Genomic DNA, 15,000 nt, shown 5'->3' on the forward strand with positions numbered 1-15,000 from the left:
CAACAAAACAGCGCGTCACAGCCCCGGGGCAAACGGGCGCGTTTGGCCCACGGAGTGGAGCCAGGTGGGACAGATCGAGTCGTAAACGTAAATAAATAAATAACCGGACGGACGCATCAATCTTAAGGTGAAAGGTTATCCCCAAACAAACATTCAACATTCCGACAACGTTTCTGCAATTATGCATCGCATCTTTACGAGGGGCACAGCAGCGTTGTTGGAGCGTCGCGCATAAGTACAGTTTTAAAGACAAAGCGCCGAATAACACACACATTTCAGCCCCACAAATCTCAACTGACAGCGGGTTTTACGGATGGCTACATCATGAATAAGAAACCCGTTTTGAACACACAGTCCTCACAGGGCACAGCCGGCCTAAAGATGTTAAAAGATGCAATGGGCGTAGGCTAAATTAAAGTAGCTTATTTGTCACTTATAAATTGTGCTCGCGCACAGAGCCACACACACGCACATGAGCGTGAACAATTGCAAGTACAGTGTATCCAGCGGACATTTCTAAATTATTTGTTCTCTAATTAGCCTATGCTTTTAAATGGTAGGCCTTTGTACACTGCACACAGCAAATGCGCAGAAACATGCGGATCAGCAAAAAGTTATAATACTTACAGGTATTTGTCCGGCAGCATTCCCCGTCCAACTGGGGTGGACAGTGAAAGTAAAACATTGTTGTTCTTTCTGAATGAAGTTGGTTTTGTAACGTCTGGCTTTTAACCTGGAAAACAAGATACAATCGCACAGAGAGAATGAAATATTTCAAATGTGACTACGAAAACTATTGGCATGTCCCGTTACATGCAGGCCTCGTCGGTCATTTAAAAACTACAACGAAAAATAATAAGAAACCAGAAAGCGACATTGTAACAATAAGTACACACGTTGAACAACTATTTAATGCAGTGAAGTTATCGCGCTTCTGGCATTACAACTTAAATTTCTTAAGCACTTTGGGGGAAAAAAACACATCTGGAAAAAAATCGAATCTGCTCTCTCAACAGATTAACATCACCCAATTGTTCGCGTATCACAGTTCTTTAACACGAAGTACTTATTTGCCATTCTATTCATGGACAGCGATTTGTCCAGTCTTCTCTACAAGTAATAATAAGTCGACAAAACATTACTGGTGAATATAGATCCGTACCTATCGTGTTGTCGGCCTCCGCGCGCGAGACGCTGCATCCGAGTGGAGACGAGCTGTTCCTGCTCGCGAGCCTGTTCCGGGCAGTCACACCCCCACCGTCGCACGCGCACACTCTCAGTCTCTCTCAACCTCCCTCCCTCTTTCCTCTCCCCCTCTCTCCTCTCTCTCCCCTCTCTCTCTCTCTGCCTCTGCTCTCTCTCTCCCTCTGTGTCTCTCTCTTCCACTCTCACTCGAACGGTGTCTCTCTCTCGAACACACACTCACTCTCCAACGGCCTCTCTCTCTCTCTCTCTCTCTCTCTCTCTCTCTCTCTTTTTCTCTCTTTCTCTCTCTCACACACTGGAGAAGAGGAGAGTGGCCCAGTCCTGGGAGTGTCCAGATGTCTTTCTAACTGTCTGCAGCTTGTTCAGCCTCTCAGCACTTGCCTTTATAATCTCACGCATAATTGGTCTTAATCTGATTATTTCCGGCATTGTCTTCACTGAGTGACTTGGATTGGTCCGCTGGGTTTTCCCAAGAACTAACGCGGTGGGGGTAAAACATCACTTCCCAACAGCGCCCACAATTTTTTAAATATGTACCCCCTTTTTTTAACCAATTGGTTTGGTGCTACGCAGAGTTATTCCCACACCATAAACACAACCGCCCTTTATCGACAGCCACCATGCACTTTTTTATCCCTTTGTTTTTATATATTAAAAATCTAGATGACTGGTTCTGGATTTTAAATTGACTGTCAGACCAGTAATTGCACATTAGATGGGTTAGGGGTCCACTTTACACGGGGCTTCACTTGCTGAGCGCTCGTACATCCAAATTTTGATTTTGTTCACAGCAAGGGGTCCTTGGATTTATCTTCTCTTTCCCAGTAAATGATATGCGGTGGGACCCTTTCAATTACTTTTAAAACGCATCTGGGACGCGAGTACAGACACCGTCGTTTCTCTGCCTTCTGAAAATTAGGCTCTAAGTACCAGCTGAAATTTTGAAGTCGAGGACGGGATTGGATGAAATCACATATACTGCAAAAAAAAGCCAGCATAATGGCGCATAATTGGCGCTCTAATAGCATTACACAAGGATAATAGCCTGTTACGGCCCCCTGCACTATTAAGAGCTTCCCTGGCGTAAAACGTTTATGATATTAAGGGGGGAATATAATGATATTTTGGTTATTAAATGCGTGTAATTAATTTATGCACCGCTGAAAATAAAGTTGGTATTATGACCTCGGCAAGATGCGTCGGAAAATTGAAATCAAACAACTGTTGATAAGTTTCCCCCTATATTTTGTCTAGACACGGGTTTAAATGCGCATTGTTTTTTTTGGATACGGTTCAGAAATTGAATATTTCATAGGCTGGCAAACCGAGTGGGCTATTAGCTGAGAGAGAGAGAGGACTCTTAGTGCGGTAGTAAACTCCCTTCACCTTGCGCTGGGTGCCCTCTTCATGGGAGAGAAGCAGAGCACTACGGCCTCACTGAGGGTCTCCAGAGCGGCTGGCCCAGTAAAAAGTATGGGACAAGAAAACGGACAAATTGTGCTGCTGAGTACCTTTATTAGTAATTTATTTTGTAATTAATGAGAGGATCGAGTGGTCAAAAGTGATCCGGACTGAACAGTTGCGTATATGTAGGGCTTAATTGGTTAAGGAGGACAACTTAATGCGATATCCGGGTCCAATTGCATTAGAAAACAAATCGAGTAACGGGGGGGGGGAAAAAAAGTGCCGAAAACGGAATCAGCAATGGCAGATGTATACGCCATGTTTCAGAATGTCGTGTGATACATTTGCGCATAATTATAACAAATGGTGTCGATCAGCTTCATATTTAGCACAATTTCTACAGCATCACAAGGCGCAACTGCGGAAATCAATATTCAGCACCCCGGTCAGCGCCAGTGAGCCGCGTAGGCCCTCTCCCCCCCCCCCCCCCCCCCCCCACACACACACACACACACACACACACTTACGCGTTCTCAAAACGCTCGGCTCACAATTAGACTATTTAATTTCACTTCTTAATTCTTAAGTTAACGTTCACGGCAGTTCTTTTATTATTTCAACGGTGACACATTTAACAGAACATCGAGATTATAACGAATGAAGCCGCGTTGTGGACCATTAAAATTCACCTTTTGATGACAGGACACTGCGGTGTGTCGAAAGTTTTAGGCTATAGAAAATGATTTTTATTTGTATTTTTCGTAATATCTTGAGATAATTACGTTAGGCTACTGCGTTGCGTTTCAGCCAATCAAACACACTTCACGACGGCTGAAAAGTAGTAACTAATAAACTAATAAACAATGGCTTCTGCGAGAAGAACGGACTCGACGGTAGGCCTACACCACTTAACCTGAAGTTCGAGTTCGTTCAGCAATATCTCTCTACAAAGCCAGTCTCATTCACGGAAACTGGATGCACATTTACGCAGCATACTACAGATCAAATGAGAAATTAAATTAAGTTTGTGGCTGCGCCAGTGACCAGCAATGGACCGATTTTGGAAACCGGCGAATATAGGCTACTACTCTTTATTCAATTAAAGCACAAACAGTAGTCTAACTCAATGCAACTTAAGCAAACGGAAAATGAATAACTCATCACGTTTTCACATTATAGACCGATAGCCTCAGTAACCGCCCATAAAAAATGCTGTTCATTGTACTCCTGATTAACTTTTGGATCAATATTGAATGTCTTTTAACAAGCCTTATCGTCGGTTTAATAGCACAATTGTACGTCTTCATTCGGGTCACAGGAACACGTATTGAACGTCTACAATAAATAAATTATATGTTTATCGTATATTCTGAATTTCCACAGGCTGTTATTCACGTAATCACTGGACACTGGAATATATCCTCTGACATTTAAGTTACAGGTCCATCCCTCGTTCCACAAAGCCCTTTATGCCCGAAAGAGGCTTTCCAACACCTGTTTTTGGCAGATTCGGGTTTAACAATGTACTGCAGAGTGGAGATTTTATTTCTCTCTCAACCGCCCAGGACACGACGCCTAATCCTGGTAAGATTAGCCTATCCTTCCGACGTCTAACCAGGTTTTGGCGTGACACGAGACGACCTTCGGGGCACGTGTGAGCAGGAACATTTCAGTTTGTGTCCTCGTGTTGTTCATAAAAAATTTTTTTTTTTTAAAAGATTCATCGGTGGACTACTCTGGGCAAATTTACAGCTTTCACACGAAAGAACTCGGTAATTTTCATACTCATGGTGCTCAATTTGGAGTCAAAGACCTTTAATTTAAATCAATTTAAGGTGATTTTAGGTCATTATTTTGGTTAAGTGCGTAACATCTGAGAGGTAGCTATTTCAATTTGTATTTGACTAAAATTATCAGCAATGGTGAAAGTAACACAGTAATTATGTAGGCCCCACAGATGTCACAATATACACATGGCAAATTAATTGAAGGCGCAAAGCTTTGGACTGCAAAAGGTGTTTGGGCTAATTCACCGCCAAGCATGTACCACAAAATGCATCACAGATTTCAGCCAGTTGGTGTGGATACTCGTGTCGGCGATGAGAGCATAATCCGCCTTTTCAATGCCATAAACTCCGAAGACAAATTCATGGAGGGGAGACTAATGCTTATTTGATTTAGGCCACAACTTTAAATGGAGAACCATATATAGCCAAAATGGGTCCAAATTATAGTGGCAATAGGCAATAATACCTGTAAGAGTAGCAACGTTGTAGCATACTAATACAACTACAGTGTGTACTACTACTACTGGGCTACTACTATTATGAATGAGATAATTACTGGCGATATGTTGTACTGCACGCGGATCTGATGTGACATTAATACAAAGGCAGTTACAGGGAAGTAACTGCTTTCTCCCACGAGACCGGCTGCGCTGTGCAGCGTCAAACAACAGAAACAACAAGAACATAAATTATTTACTTGACAACAACTCAGCTGAAATGTCTGAGCCGGAGAGTTTGTACGACACAATTTTAACATTTAACAAAACAATTGTCATGAAAACTGCTCTAACTAAAGAAATTAGGCTCCGTGTCGGATCGGGATATCCTTCTCTCTGGCGGAGAGAATCCGTAAGCATAAATGAAGTGGTGGAGAGGTTGTGGTAAATTCCATTACAGTTCAGTCGATTGAGATAAGAAATGTAAGCCCATGCATTGGAAAAACCCAAATAATATTATCGTAATAATAATATTAATTCTCTGAATTGGAATGCAATGGGAAACTAACCTATTTGGAGAAATTATGATGAGGCTATTTTCATTTTTAAGTTCAGTTAAAATTTCAAATAGGAATTGGAACTAACAATCGAGGCTCACTTGCATCTTCGCCGCAAAAAAATTGCATGTACAATAGGCTACAATCACTTTCAAACACTTAAAACACCACTCACCTTTTGTTTTCAGCACTTCGCGGGCAAACTTCCAACATCTTTGGATCTCTTGATAGTCAAAGCCATATTTATCCGCCACAACAATGCGCGAACAATTCCAGATTGAGCTACACTAATTTTGTACGGAACAGAAAGTTTTGCTAAAAGTCTCCAGAAGCCAGTTTTAGGATGAATATCGCATGTAGTCTGCGGAGCTTAAAAGCACCCACTTGTGCGCCTCGCTCTCGCGCACTCTCAAGCCGAATACCCCGACAAAACGTTGCCAAATATGGTAAGCACACACACAGCACCTGGTATGAAAAATAACAAACCATTCTATTCGTGCATTTTTGTTCCGTAAACGAATAACTTTGTCACAACTGTAGCGTATTGCAGAAAGATTCATGTAACATAGTCCGTAACGCGCTGTAATATCCCCATCGCGTAGCCAACTGACAGCATCTATAAGATCGCCCAGTTCCCGGGATGACATCAGCAACACAGGAAATCCCTCTCCGGCAAAATAAGTAAATCGTTAAATAAATCGATGGCTTTATTAAACGTCATCTCGACCGCTCTATTCTTTAGAAATTATTTCCCCATTAAGTGATGCCGATACAATTTTACAACTGCACAACCATGCTTTGTCGGCTGGGATGCGACTTAACACTTGAAAAAAATATTACAAATAAGATGTTGCAAGTTAGCTGCTAACAGCAGTAAGGCTATAATAATCAGTGCATTTTACAATTTAAGAGCATTTCCCAAGCATACTGAGATTATAGAATGACAATACCTACCCCAGTGTATTTTTCCCTGTGTCTAAAGGAAGTGGTTTTATATAAGAACTGCGACGAGGTTGGCCTCTTAACTTTGTGAAGCAAAGCAAATGCGCGTGGCTGTCCGGCCACACTGAACTGACACACCTGAAATTGGACTGATCATCCCACCTACTACGAATCACTGTACATGCTGATGTAGCGCGTGTGCCATTGCGCCAGGGAAATCACCAACGACCGAACGACGTCGGCAAAGCCACGCACGAGACAGTAGCGCCCGGTAACGTTATTAATGAATATTCATAGGCTTTGGTATAATTCCGTGCCTTATCAGTGTCACGAGAACTCTTAACGGAAGTAAAAAGCCAACAGACTTCTGACACAAATAAAAACGGATTCACTTGCCATTTTCTCCCGCCAATCCGGCCCACGCTCCTCGGGGAATAAATGACTCAGACGACGAACGCCTAATGCTATCAAGGATGTTTCACCAAACGCTCTGATCTATTCAATCCTGAGTTAAATGAATCGCGGATCACGCTGGTCGACCGGGAAAATTGTTAACAAGAAACCCTTCTGGTTTTCTACCAAGACATGACGCCTTTAATTCCATTCGCTAGCAAATTATGAAGTGTTCGGTTTAAGTGTAATCATTATAATCAACGGGGTTGGGGCTATGACTAAATTGTAATCAGTAAAAGTGTTAATAATCAGTTGCTAATGAAACGGCCGCCTTCATTGCACTAATTTACCTTGTAAGGCCATTATGAAACTCACTTTCTCTGAATAACTACTAAGCTTAGAAAGACCAGACCCACGGTTTAGAGCCACACCTTCACGTATCCATTTACGTGCGGATTTTCAATGCGAGTGGTAAAATAACGGGGTTCCCTTTATTCAAACCGCATGGAAAGCCAATGTTGATTTCAGTGAATCTTCAATGCCTCTGATTGCAGGGTGTTTTCCACAAAAATAAAAAGGGATAAAAATACGTTGATACTAACACAATATAGTAAATATTAAACAGAAGCAAATAACCTTTTAGGAGTGTTTCGATTTATTTTGAAACCTGGACAATACATTTTTAAAATTGGCATCTAACACAGTATACAACTGACAGAGGTAGTTTGTTTTGTCAGGAGCGTCTCTCCACATTATATATTGATGGCTTTTGCAGGTAAATTGAATAGTTCCACAAAACTAATTATTACCAGACCAATATACACTGGTGTTATATTGAAGTTATATTGACATAAAATATAACTCGATTAAAGTACAGTGTGACTGCATTCTTTCAATCAACTGCAGTGAAAATTCCACGGAATTCAGAATCTGACAATTAAGACATTTACAAAACGAAGTCTGCTTCAAGTACGTCCCCTGCACAGAGTTAGAGGTTAATTTCTTTCACAGAACGGCACAAAATCACAATGTTGGAGTCGAGAAGAACGAGGCTTTGTTAAACCAAAACAAAGAGGAGCTGCCATATATCATCAGGGACCGATTGGTTTGAAAGGAAGTCTTTTAATTGGTCCAGACAGGTCGATGACTGACAGCTCACTGTAGCTCCACCCAGTACGGGTGACTTGTGAAAACTTTCTCTCCCGTGGCGATGGGAATAACTGCAAGTTCTCGGAAGTCCATCGGAAGTCCGGTTTGAGTTTCCAGAGTCCCTCCTGCCCAGGTGACTGGTGAAAACGGTCACTCCCGTGCCAACAGAATGGCTGCAAGTTCTCGGAAGTTCATCAGAAGTCCGGCTTCAGGTTTGCTCACTACCCTCCTGCCCAGGTGACCAGTAAAAACTGGCGCTCGTGTGGCAAGAAATACGGCTGGGAAGTTCTGGGAAGTTCATCGGAAGTCCGGTCTGAGCTTCCAGAGGCCCTCCTGGCCGGGCAGCCGGTGGAAGTGGCAGACGTTCCTGAGGAGCTCTCTGAAGACGGGGGTCTCCGTGGCGGAGAGCCGGGGGGTGAAGTACTGCAGGATCTCCCGGGTGCTGGCCTGCCCGTCCACCTGCGCCTGGAACGCCACGAAATTCCTCAGCTCCACCAGGAGCTCGTCGTACTCCGTGGGGGCGGGGCGAGCCAGCGGGGCCACGGGGCCCCCGCCCTCTTCCTCCCCCCCCTCATCGTCCTCTTCCTCCAGGCTCTGCGGCAGGCTCACGTGGTTCCTGACCTTCATCCTGGCCAGCAGGGAGGAAGAGGAGAGGACGGAGTCCTCCTCCACACCCTTGCCGCTGAAGTGGCCAGAGGGCACCGCTTTCTTGGCGCCAAATTTTTTGACCACGGCGGCGTCCTGCAACACGTAAAACACGGAAACCTCCATCAGGACATGCACTGACGTGACACTTAAAATTGTATTATTTATTTTTTTAAGACAAGTTCTAAATACTAAAGATGACACAAATCAACATCAAGCACAATGTATTTACACAGGGCAAACCAACTGCATTAGATATTAAACATTAAATTATGAGTGATCTTTTTTTTTTTTTATTTTTTTATTTTGGCATGCCCAATTCCCTCCCTAATTTGGAATGCCAAATTACCCTTTTACAACCATGTTCCCATGGCGATCGTCACAGCCAATTCGGAAGAGTGTTGACATCCACCCTTCCACCAGCAAACGCTAAATGTTCTCGCAATGTTACTTGAATGTTTTGTCAGTGTAATAATTGCCATGACATGGCGGCAACATTGAGAACTCTGCATTCGCTGGGACGGCTCTGTTCTGAAAAAGGTGGGGTAACCAGCCGCCCGTTGCCCCCGTCCCGGGCTGTTACCCATGGGCCACGCTCACAGACTCCGGCAGCTTTGGCAGGCAGGCCGCGGCTGTCCGGCCGACCAGTAGGGGGCGCAAGAGAGCGACTCAATTAATGTTTATAGCACTTTGTAAAGCGTCTTTGTGACAGTATTCTGTAAAGAGTAGCAGAAGGGCAGACGCCAGACCTGAACCCCAAAAATAGCAAGTGAGAAAGACCCTCAGACTGAGCGCTCCCATCTTTGGGTGATTCGGTGGGTTATTATGGGGTGGCCCCTGCAGGGTTGCTAGGCACAGTCGCTACTGGCAACAGTCCGGAATGTATCCGTGCACGGTAACAGTGCCTTCACAAAATGAGAAATTGCTAAAAATCTGGTTATCAAAATGAATTAAAATGGAGGAGCTAGGCATTTGCCTTTTAAAATTTTTTTTATAAGGATGGTTAAGGCAACAATATTGTCATTTGTGTGACGGCTGATGGCACACATCTAAAAACTGTTAAACATTTCCAAAAACATTTTCGTGACGTGATGTGTGTCTCACAATTTTGGTGCAAGAAAGAAAGATTAACGTGCCCATCCTTGTGCATGTTAAAGTACAGAAAGACATCAGTCTGGCGTACCTTGCATTTGTCTGGGACTTTCGGTGTGGTAGCAGGGGGCTCCGAGAACAGAGGGTTTTTCTTCTGACCAAACCTTTTCCTGGGAGAAGAGGACAGAGGTTATACATACAGTTTTGTGCAAAAGTTTAGATTTTTTTGTTCGTTTTCTTCATTAGTGTGTCAGTACAAAACAGCAAATTTCATAACATTCATTTTCCCAAGAAAATTTAATTTTAGTGAAATTTTTGCATTTTGTTAAATAAAGTAACAATAAGTAATAGGCAGTCTGGGATAACCTAGATTGCCAGAGGCAAGTGAGACAGCCAAGGTCTGCAGAAAAACTGTGGCACGCTCTCCAATATATTTGGTACAACCTACTTGACAGTGTACCTAAGAGAACCACTGCAATTTTTAAATGGGAAGGGTAGTCAACAAATATTTGTTTTTAACTGTTCATTGCTCTTTATAATGTTTTGGTATTTAAAACTATTCTATTTTTGAAAGCCTGTTTGCTTTACAGATTTTTTTGAAATATGTGCACAGTACTGTATATTCAGAGAACGCAGTCCGATTGGCTCGATGCTACCTTGAACCGAAGTGATTTTTACGCACTCCCAGCTATGTGGGACTGGCTACATGAGAGAGATATGCATCTGCACTTAAGCTACAGCAATCACTCTGCACTGGCTGCGTTGGACTGGATATAATTAAATTAGCTCATCCCAAGCCATTCAATTGTTGTTTCCCCATTTCCTCTTTAAAGGCCCATAATTCAGTTCTACAAGGCAGGGGCAACTCGTATTAAAAAAAGAGTGTGTACATGTGCAGGAGGTGTCATTTCGCACGCGATAAATTCCGGAAGTTGTCACATTTGCTAATGGAGAAAATTAAATGTAAACATTTTGAGAACTCTCGTGTCTCTATTACATTCACAGATATAAATATTTAAAAAGCTTTGCGTTTAACAGCATCGAGAATTCGGCAGTAAACCTTACTCTTTGGCTGCAAATCTGTATTCAAATAAAATAATTTGGTGAATTCTGTTAAGTAAGATGGGGGGGGGGGGGGGGGGGTGCTGTAGGTGTACATGTTAACAAATATTAGACACTGCTTTTTGGGGCGTGTGTGTGCTGACTGGATTCTGGAGGACATTTCAACTCGTCTTCACATTCGTCATTTGAACGTAACTAAACTCGTAACCTAACGATGAGGGCATGATGAGAGCATCATTTGGAAGTGAAATGGCGGCCGAAGCATGAAAAAGGGAGATCATAGGAGCAATGCTAATTCTAATTCTGTGTCCACTTTGAAAAGAACTGTTCCAGCCACTGAAAGTGATTTCACATAATTTTGAGGTGTAAACCACAGATATTATGCACTCATCTTCCCAGTCGCGTCACACGTTCGGACCGTCAACATAAAAGCCCCGGAATCACACGTTCTGACCGGCAAAATAAAAGCCTGGAGACCATTAGCTATGGGGGCCCTACCTGCTGGGCGCTGGCGCCCCCTGTGGCCGGGGGCTGTCATGGCGGGTGGAGCCTCGGGCGAACGGCAGTCTGCAGTGTTGCCGGGAGACCTTCAGGGCCCTCAGCGCGTCCCTGGCCACCCGGTTGGCCTCCGCCTCCACCAGCACGTAGTCTGGGTTGGACGCCTCCATGATGGAGTCGTGCTGCATGACGCTGTGGATCCCTGGGAGATTTAGGGGGGGGAGAAACTCGAGTCAGTCACTGGCTGGTTCAACCCTGGGGGTAATCAGCGGGACGCTATGCTTAGAGATGGGTGCTTGCCAGTGTGGAGGATAGTATTTGGGGGGGTACATTTCTAATGGGAGTGAAGCAGGATTGTCAATAAAGACGGGTGTATCATGAAGTTTCTTTAGAGTTCTCTTGGAGTGCCCTTGAGAAGCCCTGTGCACACTGGTGGATAAATTGGCACTGATTGGATCTGCTGTGGCCGTCTCATGTCTTGTGGTTCCTGAATCTATTCCTGTGGAATAAGTAAGCTTAGCATGTAGCAAACAGTGACAAGTGCAGTTGTAACCAACCCTGTTCCTGGAGGTCTACTATCCTGTTGGTTTTCACTCAAACCCTAATTTGACACACCTGACTCTTATTAGCAGTTCAAGATCTGTAGCTGTTGAATGAGGTTGTGCTTTGTCAGGATTGGAGTGAAAACCTACAGGATGCTAGATCTCCAGGAACAGAGTTGGTTACCACTGGACAAGTGCAACTGAAAATGGGTTTCCTTGCAGTCTTGCAAGAGCTAGTTCCCAAGCAAATGAAGCTAGGACTCATGTGATCGTGGTGTATATTACACCTTTACCTGACTTCCTGAACAGTTTGGCCAGGACGTAGTCGTCACTCTTCTTCTGGTCTTTCTTCTCCTCCTGCTCCTCCTCATCCTCGCCTTTGTTGTACTTCCTCTTCTTGACCAGGTGCGAGATGCGCTGGCCCTCGAAGTGGGCGTCCCTGGAGCGTCGCTGTTTACGGCGTTCCCGTCCCGGCATTCCTGGCGTTCCCGCCGTCTCCGCCGCCGGGCCGCAGTGCTTCCTCTTCTCCCGCCGTTTCTGAGGACCGTTTCCGCGGTGATCCGCGTCGCCCGGAGACGGAGCCGCCGCCGTCGCGGGAGCGGGTTCCCGGTCAGTCTCTCCCCCCCCTGCCGCGGGCGTCCCTCCGCTCGACGGCGCCTCGTCTTCCTCGGCGGTCCCGTTCTGTCCGTGCGGAACGTCCGCCGCTCTGAGGCCCAGCGTCGGCGGTTTGCCGTCTCCACCCGTCGGCCCGTCGGACGGCGGCACAGCGTCGGGGTCAGGGGAGGACACGGCGGTTTGTTTTGGAGCGGCGTCGGCCTGGTTACGGCGAGGAGTCAACGAGCTGGAGGCTTTGTGTTTCACGGGCCTCTTAGGAACCTGCACGTCCGACCCGGTACCTGCCGAAATAGAACGCATCGTCAGCGAAAACCGGCAACGATGAACCCGGCAAAATTTACTTTCCTCAAGATGCATTATTTTTCTTATCTTATTTACAGAGAAATACACAGATAACAAGAGAGACCAAAGAAAAAAAAAAAATCTAATTTCTAACTCAAATCGCAATTAATTTCTGTATTTGTTTTTTAATGCGAGCACTTCTTCGCTAAATTACCTGCGAATATTGCGCTGGTTTCGGTTCCCTGGGAGCCATCCGGGTTGCTCAGTGTGAACAGCTCGTAAATGTCATTGGATTTGAAAAACCGTCGTTGTTTGGGGTCTTTAAGCACCCGATTCGTCAGGAACTGTTTGAAGATTTGTCTGAGGGAATAGACCACAATTGCATTGCGTGAGATTGGTTTCCTTCAATGGCATCCGGTACCGCGGTTAAATGATTATCATAACGGCCGAAAAAAAAACCAACGCGGCTAGTCCCGTATCCGACAATGTCACCCCACAGAACCGTTTAGCAGCTGGAGAGGGTGCAATGGGTCAGGCGTTGGCCCTGAATTAGTCAACCAACCTGCAAACAAACCCATCATCTCTCCATCTTTGGGAATTTCCGGCACCTTGAGATCGAACGTCTGGAGTAACCGTCATCTTTAAATGAGCCATACGCGCGTCTGTTTTTGACATGTAATAATGGAGAACACCATTTTGGTAATAATGTATTGAATTTCCGCAGATGACAATGAGGCAATAAGGCCAATAACGGGTACCTTCATCTTTAATGGACACCGATAAAAATCGAAAATGCAAATCATAGTGCGCTCTGAAGAACAATGTATGTCAGTTAATTCCACAACCAAGGCCCTCCAGAAATCTTCTATTAGATGAAAAAGCACATTGACAAGCAAATAAAAACTGTACCATGACCCATTAAACAAAGCTATAGCACTTTAATGACAGCGAAATATACTGGAGGAAAAGGAAGACATTTTGACGGTCCAGGTTGAAAAAGAGGATGTTGGCCTGATAGCCGATTTGTTATCTTAAAATCTTAAATAGTACAGTTAGACAAATAAATAATTCAAATATCACAAATAAAACTCTTTTGTTAGCAGCGTATTTGTCTCTGAGTAGTTGCAGTCGTGAAATATGTACACTGCTTTAAGCCTGATAAATCACATAAATTACCTGATCAATCGCAAATTTAAAAAACTTAACAAAACAGATTTGTTTTTGTTTCTCAACCATCTTGTTCCGAAATGATGAATTAGCCTAGCCGATACTGTACATGAGTCAGTCAAATTAGCCTAGCTGATACTGTCTGTGGATCTGTGGAATTAGCCAAGCTGACACTGTATGTCAGGGGTCTCCAATCTTATCCAGAAAGGGCCAGTGTGTGTGTGCAGGTTGTTGTTTTAGCACAGGACTAAGACGGCTGATTCTACTCATCGAGGTCTTGATTAAAGACCACGATTAGTTCATTAGTATAATCAGGTGTGTTACTGCTGGGTTAAAACAAAAACCTGCACCCACGCCGGCCCTTTTAGGATAAGATTGGAGACCCCTGCTGTCTGTGGGTCTGTGGAATTAGCCTGGTGGTGTTTGGGAGCCTGGTGGTGTTTGGGAGCCTGGTGGTGTTTGGGAGCCTGGTGGTGTTTGGGAGCCTGGTGGTGTTTGGGAGCCTGGTGGTGTTTGGGAGCCTGGTGGTGTTTGGGAGCCGGACGGCGCTGAACCTGTGGTAGATCTTCTCCTCGATGGTCCCTGCCGTCAGCAGCCTGTAGACGGTCACCTGCTGCGTCTGGCCAATCCTCCAGGCCCGCTCGCGAGCCTGAAGATAAAACACGATCCAAAGCGAAACCATGACGAAATATTCATAACCTGTGACTGGCAAGGCCATTTGGCTCGACGTAAAGTGGAAAGACTGTCCAGCAATTGCGTATATTTGGCGGGGATAAGTTATAGGAAAGCTTAAAGATTGAATACCATTAGCTACTGTAATGCGAGCTTCCCACACTTCCAGCAGATTTGTACTGTCCATGGCTTTTTATGAATGAATGCACAGCTTTCTTGGATTATGCCCAATATTCCTATTAGAAGCAATTAAAACACCGGGCAACTTCAAAGACTGAACTTCCAAGACTGAGTTTCCATGATATTTTCCAAATTTGTTCTCTCCGGAAACCTGGCTATACTCTAGTACTGTGGCAAAAATGGGGAAGAAAAGAAAAGTCACTGCTTGTCCTGTAGTACTGTGTGGCCTGTCGGGTGTAAAATAGTCACTGGCTCTCCTGTAGTACTGTGTGGCCTGTCGGGTGTAAAATAGTCACTGGCTCTCCTGTAGTACTGTGTGTCCTGTCGGGTGTAAAATAGTCGTGGCTCTCCTGTAGTACTGTGTGGCCTG

General features: G+C 44.6%; 2 protein-coding genes and 1 long non-coding RNA gene across 4 annotated transcripts in view; 1 reads left to right on the forward strand and 2 right to left on the reverse strand.

The window, feature by feature from the left end:
• drgx (dorsal root ganglia homeobox) overlaps positions 1-720 on the reverse strand; it is a 6,870-nt gene extending 6,150 nt beyond the window's left edge. Inside the window, exon 1 of the mRNA XM_061228659.1 lies at positions 628-720. Within this exon, the coding sequence (XP_061084643.1) occupies positions 628-685 (58 nt within the window). The 5' untranslated portion in view covers positions 686-720. The remainder of the gene's footprint in view (positions 1-627) is intronic.
• The window catches only part of LOC133118683 (uncharacterized), a 27,866-nt gene extending 13,908 nt beyond the window's left edge, over positions 1-13,958 (forward strand). Inside the window, exon 3 of the long non-coding RNA XR_009706419.1 lies at positions 12,120-13,958. This is a non-coding gene — a long non-coding RNA (uncharacterized LOC133118683). The remainder of the gene's footprint in view (positions 1-12,119) is intronic.
• Positions 7,359-15,000, reverse strand: part of ercc6 (excision repair cross-complementation group 6) — a 31,070-nt gene continuing 23,428 nt past the window's right edge. For both annotated transcript variants that reach the window (XM_061228830.1, XM_061228831.1), the window contains exons 16-21: positions 14,333-14,427; positions 12,826-12,971; positions 12,008-12,610; positions 11,173-11,374; positions 9,704-9,782; positions 7,359-8,616 (exon numbers count right to left, since the gene is read on the reverse strand). In XM_061228830.1, the coding sequence (XP_061084814.1) occupies positions 8,173-8,616; positions 9,704-9,782; positions 11,173-11,374; positions 12,008-12,610; positions 12,826-12,971; positions 14,333-14,427 (1,569 nt within the window). In that variant the 3' untranslated portion in view covers positions 7,359-8,172. The remainder of the gene's footprint in view (positions 8,617-9,703; positions 9,783-11,172; positions 11,375-12,007; positions 12,611-12,825; positions 12,972-14,332; positions 14,428-15,000) is intronic.

The sequence above is a fragment of the Conger conger genome, chromosome 18 (assembly GCF_963514075.1).
Source record: "Conger conger chromosome 18, fConCon1.1, whole genome shotgun sequence".
NCBI lineage: Eukaryota > Metazoa > Chordata > Actinopteri > Anguilliformes > Congridae > Conger > Conger conger.